Genomic DNA, 11,364 nt, shown 5'->3' on the forward strand with positions numbered 1-11,364 from the left:
CATGAGCATACACTCGTATGTGAGTTTTTATACCTCTAGCAACAAAAAGAATGACCTTACAATATGCTGAAATTTCAGCCCAAAAATCAAAACGAAAATTAAAACCAAAAAACTTGCAAATTTGCAAGAGAACTAATAGAGTGAAACTAGAAGGAGAGGAATTCAAGCATATGCAAAAAAAATATAAACTTCATTACTCAAAGAGGTTAGATCTATTTTAAGTGGATTATAAAGATTTATCTCTCAAAACTCTTACATATTAAATAGGCTAAACACTCATCATTCTCTCATCTAAAATCCTAACTCTAAGGCTCTCAAATTGGTGACATAAGAGGGCTCAAGAGGCTGATTCAAAGTTCTCTCTAACTCCATCCCTCTATTTATAGGCCTAGAAAATTTAACCTTTAAGTTTTCTAACTTTTTTTCTAAAATATTCATATCTTGTAGTACACTCTCATCTAACACTGAGTGTATTTTGGTCTATTTTCTTCTCGATTCATCGAACGACCGCGACACCTTCACGACTTAGTTTCGGCTCGACGTAAGCTTCGCGATGGTACCACGTACTCCTCCAATCCTCCTGCGATTTTGAGGCAAAACCGCGAAAACCCTAGCACGCTTCTCAAAGCGTGACTCGTCACTTGCTTACATCTTAAGAAAGAACTCCAATGTCGACATGTCTACTCCGTCTTGCAATCCTGACCGCCGACATGTCTCTTCCGCTCCCGATCCCTCGAGCCACCTTGTCATTTGCATCGGCATCCCTTCGCTTAACTTTGTCAACACACCGTCTTCATTCATTTTTCAAGCTTCGTTTGACCTCCACGTATATCGCTAGGATCACCCTTAACTCCGTCAGACCTACTTGATCGTCCGGCACCAAGCACCCCTCTTGGTCCCGATCACCCGCTGTCGACTGGTAAGTTACATCCATCACCTGCACACTATGAAACAAGCAAACACATTTCTCTAACTCCACCTCCGGTTAGTCCAAAACAAAATCATCAGTTAAACCATATTAAAAGCTTAAGCAATCCACAAATCGACAATCCAAATCGACAACTTTATTAATCACTCATCACAAATAAACTAAATCATATTTCAACTTGGTTTGTTAATGATAACAACTTTCATGCTGATGTTTTGTGAATAAGCAGGGAGACAATTCATGCTATTTCATTAAAAGAGAATAAGTAATGTACACAATAAATTAAAGAAGAGGAAAAACTAGACAATACAAATTCCGGTTCTGTTGCTTTTGTGACAGCAAGGCACTCCTCGATCGATGATTGCCGTTACCACTGTTAGTTTCTTCTATGCGTGAAAATCCTCCAGAGTTGTCACTGCAATACAATGCTGCTGATCCAATTTATGTGGCTTTGGAGCTGACAATTTTGGAGAGCAAGAGATAAACCGTGGTATGCCTATCCGTGCTAATGTGAAGAGTGGGATATGGGATAATGACTCCTGCGTTGTATTTTATTGTGGAAGAAACCATTAACATTGGCGTGATTTGTTTACCTCCGATATCTCATGGAAGTGCTAAGGCAGCTGTACCAACATTTCACTTCACTCCATAGAGATGGAGCGAAAATGAGACGATGCATGGTATTTAAGAGCTCCAAATGCAGGAGAAATATCGTATCTCACCTCACAAAATTGGGATGATTTTTAATTAGTCACCCGAAAGAGCTGAGGTATCAATCATCATCTACTCCTTGTTTTGGGATGCACGCAGAACACATGAACTGATTACACTTGATATTAAATGAGATTTTCTGGGCTCATAATCTTGAGGAAAACCAGCTTTCATGTGGCATTGAAAGATTGTACGAGAAGAGGAAACAAGAGGACCAGCAGAAGATGATGAACAATAAAGATAAGAGGGACTGTAACAACTGAACTCATGTTTGGATTTCAGATCAAACAGTAGCGAAACGGAACACCTGAAGTCCAAAAGAAGAAATAGTTTGTATCTAATAAATGTGACAAACCGCACAAGATTCAATCAATTAGGATTTGATAAAGTGCAATTCCTAGAATTTACAACTCTCACAACAAATGAGTTGAATCAAACTGCAGAATCGGATTGATCTGGCTCTTGTCACGGCCTCAAGAGCTTGGTCCTTATCTCAGTAAATTTTTGAAGGATTTAAAGATGGAAAAAAACAATTACTCCAGGGTTTACTTCTACTTTAAGACGTTTGATCTTGATGAACGAAGTGATGTTCTGCCATCAAGCTGCTCCTGTATTCCTCGTCTCCTATCTTGAATTTCAGCGAATTCTTCAGGATCTCCTAACACGACAAGCACAGCAGTCCTTTGCTTTCTCTCGCAATTGTAGCAGCCACGGGTAGTCTTGTAGAACATCGTGCTTCTGTTGCCGCAATTTGGTTACCGTCAAAATCGCATCAGCTGACTTGTCACTTGCCAAGAGCGCAGCTAGCTGTACCAACTACCAACTGCCAAGCAAGCATTTCTCTCTTCTATTCAGATAGGTGAGGAAAATGAGAAAGTGCAGGGTATTTAACAGCCTCAGTTTTCATAGTACCTCACAAAACTGTGGTGATTTAGCTTGTCATTCGGAAGGGCTGAACAGTTATTCCTATCAATCATTCACTCCTCGTCCATTTAAATACCAAAAATAAAATTAATCATTTTTTGTACTAGACTACTTAACAATGTTCATTCTTGCATTCGTGTATGCAAAACGTATGAATCAATCTATGAACTAACTGCGATCATGATCCTTTCAGTCTCCTCCGATTTCATGCAAACTTGCTGCAGCTTTTGTGATTCAGCTTTACCTGTGTGAATGCAGCAAAGATTGTTCCAATTATGTTGCCAAACCGCATCATTCTAGCATACTCCATTTCCTGTACATGTGTATTCCCTATTGAGTAATACATTCTTGTTAATAATCATAGGAATTGTGCTGAACCGTTCTAGGTACATTAATTGGTTCCATACACGCAAACTGACACTCCTAGTTGCATCAGCTTTTGTATGCTTGTTTAATTAGACGAAACACCATTTCATTAAAAAATTTGACAACACCATGATGCCAATTTAGACTAGTTTTCTCAATTGCAATAAACAACCTTGCTGCCTTGAGACAGCTTGTGGTAGACAGAACCACTTCAAAAATCTAGATTACAAATGAAAAGCCTATACCAGTACTAGTCTTCAGTAGTGTAAGCTACTCAACTTTTGTCATTCACACAGCACCAGTTCTTGTATGCTTGAAAACCCATGCGAATGGACATTATTCTCCAGCCAAAAATGCAAAGTTACCAGCCATGCCTGACAAGGTGGCCGGTTGCAGCATCTGAAAACCCTGTTGCCAAACTGTGCCGGAGATGGGGCACTGAACAATCAAGCTCGACGATGAATCTAGACGCGTTTTGTACCTTGTCACCAAGCGATCCAGTGTCAGATCAGAGGCCGGGCGAGAAACTTACACTTGTTAGGTGCCCCGGGCTTCCAGGGTATCGCCATGCAGCTCATGGATTGCACACAAATCCACAGCAAGGTTTGGAAACTTGGCAGTGTACTCTCTACGGGAGTTCCAGTTCCATGTGATCCTTCCAATGACTTCGGGCTGCAGTTGGACATCATTTTGGATTAGAGCAAATCAGGGAACAAAACCAATCAGAGAGTCGGATTAGTACTACTCCTTACGTATCGTATTTTTCAGTGGAAGAAGCCATTGCTATTGGCACGATTTGTTTCTCTCCAATGTCCCATGTGCATGGCCCATTGAAGTGTTAAGCTAGCTGTTACAAGCATTTCACTTCGCTTCACTTGAGAGAGAGAGATGCAAGAAATGAGATGATGCAAGCATGGTATTTAGTGCCCCTCTGGGAGGAGCGAGAGATGTATCTGACGCTTCGATCTCGCCTCACAAAAATGGGATGATTTGTGTAGTTGTAATCAGTCATCTATCTAAAAGAGCTGAGGTATCAATCAATCATTTACTCCTAGCATTGCCATGCATGCAGAACACATGAACTAGTAATCTTCATCGACGGGTGAAGTTTGCCTCAAACGAATGCAATGGCTTCAGAAAACTTTGTATAATCATGTTGCGCCACTTAACCCCTTGTATACTGGCCAAATTGTTGTGTCATTTGCTCTAATCCCCCCTCATGCCCTCTTCCTACTAGTTTGGACGCACGGGCAAGTTAAAACCTCACTACCACATAAACATCAATAGCAGACGGAGTATCACAGACAATTTACTACCACTTGTCACTGATAAAATACACAGAGATAGTTGCTAAGGAGACATGTCTGTAACATGACCTCCCATCTCGATGTGCTAGAACTCACAGACAATTTTTAGAAATCCAAAACCGTATGTGACAATATTACAAACGGGTAGTTTCTACAACCGTCTGTGTGTTTGGGCACACAACACAGACGGTGTTGAGGAAAACCTGCCTGTGATGTTGTCATAGACGATGTCTTCTAAGATTCATCTGTGGCTGTGATGTTGCCACAAATGGTGTCTTCTAAATCCGTCTGTAGTCTTTACCTTGGTCCCTTCGCATCCCATAAAGACGCGAGCAATGCAATTTCCCAATGCTTCTCGTTTGTGATGTTGTCACATATGATGTCTTCTAAGATCCGTCTGTAATTGTGGTGTTGTCACAGACAGTGTCTTCTAAATCCGTCTATAGTCTTTACCTTGGTCCCTTCACGTCCCATAAAGCGACGGGAAGTTCAAGGGACACACAAACCCTCATCTCCCTCACCTGCGCAAACCGCTTGTCTCCCTCACTTGCGCAAACCGCTTGTCTCCCTCACTTGCGCAAACCGATTGTCTCCGGTCGCTACTCTCCGAATCCTTGGCTCTCCTTCGACAAAGGTATGTTCAACATTGATCCCTCTCCGGTCGAATCCCGATAGTGTAGTGTAGTGTACGGTGTAATATCATATTATAACCTCTTTTGAACTGTGTAATATCGGTACACTAGGTTTATGTAATATATTTAGCATATGTACTATTTTCAGTTTATACTTTCCATCTACGTAAACTCTATGTTTATATCATATTGAGATTATGGAATGTCCAGAAAGCAACCAGGGAGCAAAATGACAATTGGGGGGAGGAACACATAGACATGTGTTTTATAAACTCGTCTGTTTCTATCATACCGACACACACTGCTTTTACAAACATCCATCTGGGATATTGTCACAGATGGATTTTGTAATCAATCGACTGTGTCTATTTGGTACACACGGACGGATTTTGTAGTCATTCGTCTGTATTTAAAGACCCTTTAATATTTTTAAATTTGACCGCTCATTTTTTAAGATTTTTTTGGCTTTCCACACACAACCCCTCGATATAAAGCAACGAGGAGTGTTCTTCTTCTTTACTCGTCATATCCAAGTGTTCCACTTCATTGAGAAGTGAGGAGTGTTCTGCGTCGTCACTCACCATCAGCGTTGGAGAAGCGAGATCTCGGCGAGGCCCGAATCCCTTCCGTGCACCAAGTTGAGTATCATATGGTTTAATTCGTAGTTTAGTTAGAGTTTATTCAGTTTTCATTAGTTTGATTTGTGCAACTGATTGTACAACCTTGTTTTCTTCATAGATCTGCAATGGTGCAATTCACAACAACCAAGAGGTGTACCGTAGTAGGATGCAGGGTAATTTATAAGTGCTCTAAGTGGAGGCGCGCGGCATATCTGATCTCACCTGTCACAAAACTTCGATGATTTTGAGGTAGATGTTCATCCGAAAGAGCTTAGCAATCATGCATGCATCATCGAGCGGCGGGAGATCTCTTATCTAAAAAAAATCTAGTTTTTTTAGACAATTTTTTTTAAAAAAATCTAGTGGCGGGAGATTTGGGGAATGGAGAGGGGCTGGGCCTGATCGTCAGTTTCCGTGTGGGCCGAGGCCTCCTCACGTCGCGATTGCGATTGCGATCACAATTCGTGTGGGCTGGTCTGGGCTGGGCTGGGCTGATCTGGGCCTCCGAGATGGTTTGGGCCGCAAGTCTCGTTTAGTGGGGGTCATTGCTGTGTCAATGACATGTGGGATCAGACCCCACCTATCATTCAATAGCGTATTGGCACGCTAGGGTTTTTTATTTTGGCAAATTGGCAAAAAAAAAAAAAAAGAATAGGGGAAGGGGACACTCCTCTCTCTATCTAGTATCTACCCCCTCGAGAGCGGCAAGGAGGAGGAGGCAGGAGGGAGAGCAGCGTCTGGGGGACCTCGCCTCGATTCGGGCGGGCTCGTTCCGTGGAACGCACGTAGGGTGAGTTCTCGGCGATCTGGTGGCGGCGAGCCCTCCTAACGATTTGGGAGTTTGCGATGGATTGGTTAGCTGCATTCTTGGTTCCCTGCTAGATCTGGCGATAGTGATGATTCCGGCGCGGAGACGGGTGTCGAATCGGTGCTTAGTTTGTAGCTTGCATGTGCCTCCCTCCATGGCGTTCGTGTGGCGGGAAAGCTTGGATTTTGGGGGATTTTTGCTCCAATATAGTAGGCTTTGGTTCCGCCCAACCAGAGCGTTGAGGTCTTGGGTGGAATGGTGATGGGCAAGAGTGGAATACCAATGTTGGGGAAACAGAAAAGCTCGAATATTTGGGCGATTCATTGTTGCAAACTTGCAATGTTCTTCTGTTCCTCTGAAAATTGGGTGCATTTTGATCAGCTTATCTTGCTTAATTCTATGGCGGTATTTGAAAAATTGATACGCGGCTACTCGGGCGGTGTGCTCCGCGTAGCGCCTAGCACACGAATGCTCTGGAACCGCTTCCAGGCGCCAGGAAGTGTTGGTATTGCATGTTTGGCTGCTTTGTTCCTGAATTTCATGTAACGGCAAGCAAAATACATGAAATTTGGAATATTCAAACAGTAAATTAGGTATGTATGCATGCAGCAATTACTTATGAGTAATGAGCAATGGTCAATGGGATAAGTAATTTACTATGGTTGACACGTTGAGAGTTGAGAGTTGCGGCATACTGTATTTATGCCCCCCTTAAAAAACCAAAAAAAAGAGAGACAGCAGCCTTAGTGGGTAGTCGGCTGCGGTGGTGCCCAGGCGGATGGTCAGACGCACCAGCCTGCCTCACCACCCCCTGCCTAGGCATGATTTTGACCGTCCAGGTGGGGGTGAACCTAGGCAGACCGATTGCATCAAAAGTGGGGCCGACGGCCGGTGCCGTCTAGGCCAATCTTTTATGCACCATGATTCTATGGACGTTGGACGTGTGGTTGCTTTGGTTCGCTTTCAGGGATTCTGAACTTGGATGCATTTGTTCACCCAAAATAATTTGGTTCTGTGCCAGGTTGCAAATGCTTAGTTATTTTGAGCAGTGTACATTCTGCCAAGCAGGTTCAAATGAAGCTCAAGTGATTTCAGAATTGAGCAAGTTTTTTATTTGAGTTTCAAGAAAGCTGTTTGTTAGCTTTGATTTAAAACTCAAGTATGGGAGTTTTTTGGGTTCATTTACTTCTTTCTGTAACAAGCTGGAAAATTTGAGTCGCACTGTGCTTATTTTCCGTCTGGGATCTCTCTAACCTGTAATACATTCTACTTGTTTTTGGTTTCTGATCCAAGACAACAGCAAAAGAAACCGATCATGAATGCAGACATACCCTCTTACAAAGTGCCCCTTTTGTTGATTATTTCTTCAGGTTGACACCTCTAGTGTGTGATTGTAGAGCAAATTTGGACCCTCAAGTGTGGTTCAATCATGGCTGGATCCCTTGCCGCCTCTGCATTCTTCCCAGGGCCAGGGTCTTCTCCACCCTCAAAGAATACTACTGGTGAATTACCGGACAATTTGAGTGTGCGTGGCATTGCTGCAAAGCCTAATCCACCTCCTGGGAAAATGCAAGTAAAGGCACAGGCTCAAGCCCTTCCCAAGGTTAATGGCACCAAGGTTAACCTCAAGACTGCAAGCTTGGACATGGAGGAGACAGTGCCTCGTAGTTCTACAAAGACTTTCTATAACCAGCTGCCAGATTGGAGCATGCTTCTTGCAGCTATCACGACCATCTTCCTTGCCGCAGAGAAGCAGTGGACACTCCTTGACTGGAAGCCAAAGAAGCCTGACATGCTTGTTGACACATTTGGCTTTGGTAGGATCGTCCAGGATGGACTGGTTTTTAGGCAGAATTTTTTGATTCGGTCCTATGAAATTGGTGCTGATCGTACAGCTTCTATAGAGACATTAATGAATCATTTACAGGTGAGTAAGTGACATGACTACACTGTTCAGTTCCTAGTTTTCTCCATTTCTCCTTTCTTTATAGTCTACAGATTGAACATTGAGCTTTGTTTCTTTGTAGCTGGCAGTAATTTGATTTTTTTTTTTTCATTCAGGAAACGGCTCTTAACCATGTGAAGACTGCTGGTCTTCTTGGAGATGGTTTTGGGGCAACGCCAGAGATGAGCAAACGGAACTTGATATGGGTTGTTAGCAAAATCCAGCTTATTGTTGAGCAGTATCCATCATGGTACTTTTCTGCGATTCATAACAGTTATTATTTCTCTGTGCGAAGAACCTCTTTTTCTTCGCCTTCAATTCCATTAATGATCATAGCATCTCTTTCCATGTACTTGGCAAGGCACCTCTTTTCCCATTTTCATTTTTATTCTATATTTATTTTGTTTTTCAGACTGTCTTGTTTGCATAGCACTTTAAAGTTATTTGTGTCCTTGCCACATTTAGTGTTGCTTGTTTCAGGAAGTGTGTTATTATGATAGTAGTAATATTCGGATAAACCAGATCCATATTTCATGGTCCTACTTGGCATACGATAGTGTTGTATGTATTGGTTTGTCTTGATCTCATACATTAGGTGGTTGATGAAGTCATATTTGTTGTTTAGATGGTAAAAAGCTGCTGCTAAATATGGAATGAAAATTTAACCACGGAAGTCATTTTTCGCGGGCTTCGCATAAGGAAATGCTGTTTCTTTTCACTTTCATTGGACCAATAAAGGAAGTACCATCAGCTCCGCCTTTGCTATATCAAAGACAGATTTCATTACCAAACTAACCTTACCTTCTATATGGAATATTACTACTTTAAGAGGGCCGTGCACATGCTTTCCTGGAGATAAACTGAATGAAATATAAGTAAGCGATCTCTTTGCATTTGAAAATAAAATTAACCACTTAGGTAGGTTTATTATCTATTTGCAGCAGCAAAAGTTTCAATGCCTCAGGGGTTGAGTTTGTCAACGTTGTGACTTCTGTCATCATACTTGATCTCTTGCTTCAGTGGTGGCTAAAAGGAGCAGAGCTACAAGTTAAGGATGTAGTATTCTAGTGTTAACTTATGCTTCTGGGAATAAAATGGAAATTAAGTGTTATGTGCATGCTTGGCTCATGGTTACAATTTCTTTGAAGGAGTGATGCTATAAATAAGGATCTGGTGATACTCCTCTCCATAAACACTCTTGCAGGAATGCAACACCTCATAATTGCTGATTATATTTAAGCATAATAATAAAAGCCTATTTGTTTTGAAAACGTAGAATATTGCTTATGAAAGAATAGGACATAAATCATCACTTACGAAAGAACGAACAGCAAGTTAATTCCAACAGCAACTTCAATGATCATTCCATATTTGTTGCCTAAAACTGCGCGATTATATGGTGCTCGTTCTTTGCTTCCATATATTTTTGAACTAAGAGACATCGCACAGGGCATGACACCTATGGGGATTAGAAAGTTTCCTGTTATTGGTATTGGAGTAAATGATTCCATAAGTGTCCAGAGGCCCAATTAAGTCTGCTGATATGGAAAATGGAGATGCAATTCAAATTGCAAGTTTTTTATCTGTTCATATATTTGAATGAGACTATTTTCATATTTCAATGGAAAAATGAAACTACCTTTCCAATCTGCTATGTATTAGGGGAGATATGGTTCAAGTTGACACATGGGTTGCTGCTTCTGGAAAAAATGGCAAGCGCCGAGATTGGCATATACGTGACTACAACTCTGGCCGAACAATCTTGAAAGCAACAAGGTTTTAATTCCATCTATTTCATGTATAATTTCTCTGATATGGGCATTCAACATGTAGTCCATTTTTGTTCCCTTTTGATCCTTGTTTGCAGTGTTTGGGTGATGATGAATAAGAAAACTAGAAGACTTTCAAAGATGCCAGATGAAGTTAGAGCTGAAATAGGCCCATATTACAATGGCCATTCAGTGATAACAGACGAGCAGAGTGAAAAGTTAACTAAGCCAGGGAACAAAATTGATGGTGATGCTACCAAGCAATTCATTAGAAAGGGGCTTACTGTATGTTCTCTTGCGTGTCTACATATGTCTCTTCTCATGTTACAAGATTTCTCATGGAAATACGTTGTCTGCAACAGCCTAGGTGGAGTGACCTTGATGTCAACCAGCATGTGAACAATGTCAAGTATATTGGGTGGATTCTTGAGGTGATTTCTCTTCTCCCTTTTATTCATTGTTTAGACAAAAGGGAATTATCTTTATCCTGGTTGTGTGGTTTTTAAGTAGACAGTGTGTCATGACTTCATTTTCATTTTCTAGAGCATCCGGCCTGGTTGCCTGTAATAGGCATTATTAGTAGTGTCGTCCCTGGACAGATTCCTGTGTTTCTTATCATTCTTTTCTTGCCAGAGCACTCCAATTTCAATACTGGAGAAGCATGAACTTGCAAGCATGACCCTGGATTACAGGAAGGAATGTGGCCGCGACAGCGTGCTGCAGTCACTCACCATGGTTGCGGGTGATTGCACCACCGATGCCAAGCAAGAGGCCGCCGCCATCCAGTGCGACCATCTGCTTCAGTTGGAGTCTGGAGCTGACATCGTGAAAGCACACACGGAGTGGCGACCAAAGGGAGGAGCGCGCTCTGGATCTGAGAGCATGTGAACACTCCCATGAAAAGCCATGGGAAACGGAAAGTTGGCGACCACCTTGATCCATCCTGAAGCAAGATCAGAAGGGGTTAACTCGTCAGATTGTTTCTCGTGTGAAAACGAGTTGTAGTTTTTGTAGTGGAAGGGGGTAGGGAAGGAATATGGGGTGGCGGTGCGGTGCGGTGCTGCTCTACTGTATTTGCTAAAAATATATCTTCTTGATTCTTTTGTTGATTTTTTTTACCTCCTTTCCTCTTCTTTTTTGCTGCTAGACACAGGTTGTTTATGTGGAAGAAGTTGTTTCAACCATCTTATTTATCCAACCACTCAACAAAAGAACTTCCTGGTTGGGGCCTTCCAGTTTTCAGGCTGCATTTTCTCCTTTGTTTCTCATGTAAGGTTCAAGTGTTCGACTGTAGCTGGAAGAGTGTACATACAACAGCTCTTATGTTGTTATTAAGTTGAGGTTTGGAGTCTGC

At 42.0% G+C, this 11,364-nt stretch overlaps 1 protein-coding gene across 1 annotated transcript; it reads left to right on the plus strand.

The window, feature by feature from the left end:
* Positions 1–6,139: 6,139 nt before the first annotated feature.
* On the plus strand, positions 6,140–11,364 carry LOC133900594 (palmitoyl-acyl carrier protein thioesterase, chloroplastic-like). The gene is made up of 7 exons (XM_062341786.1): positions 6,140–6,278; positions 7,667–8,223; positions 8,358–8,491; positions 9,904–10,017; positions 10,109–10,295; positions 10,373–10,441; positions 10,644–11,364. The coding sequence occupies exons 2-7, from the start codon at positions 7,726–7,728 to the stop codon at positions 10,896–10,898; spliced, it is 1,257 nt and encodes a 418-aa protein (XP_062197770.1). The 5' UTR covers positions 6,140–6,278; positions 7,667–7,725; the 3' UTR covers positions 10,899–11,364.

Source organism: Phragmites australis, chromosome 19 (assembly GCF_958298935.1).
Source record: "Phragmites australis chromosome 19, lpPhrAust1.1, whole genome shotgun sequence".
Classification (NCBI taxonomy): Eukaryota; Viridiplantae; Streptophyta; class Magnoliopsida; order Poales; family Poaceae; genus Phragmites; species Phragmites australis.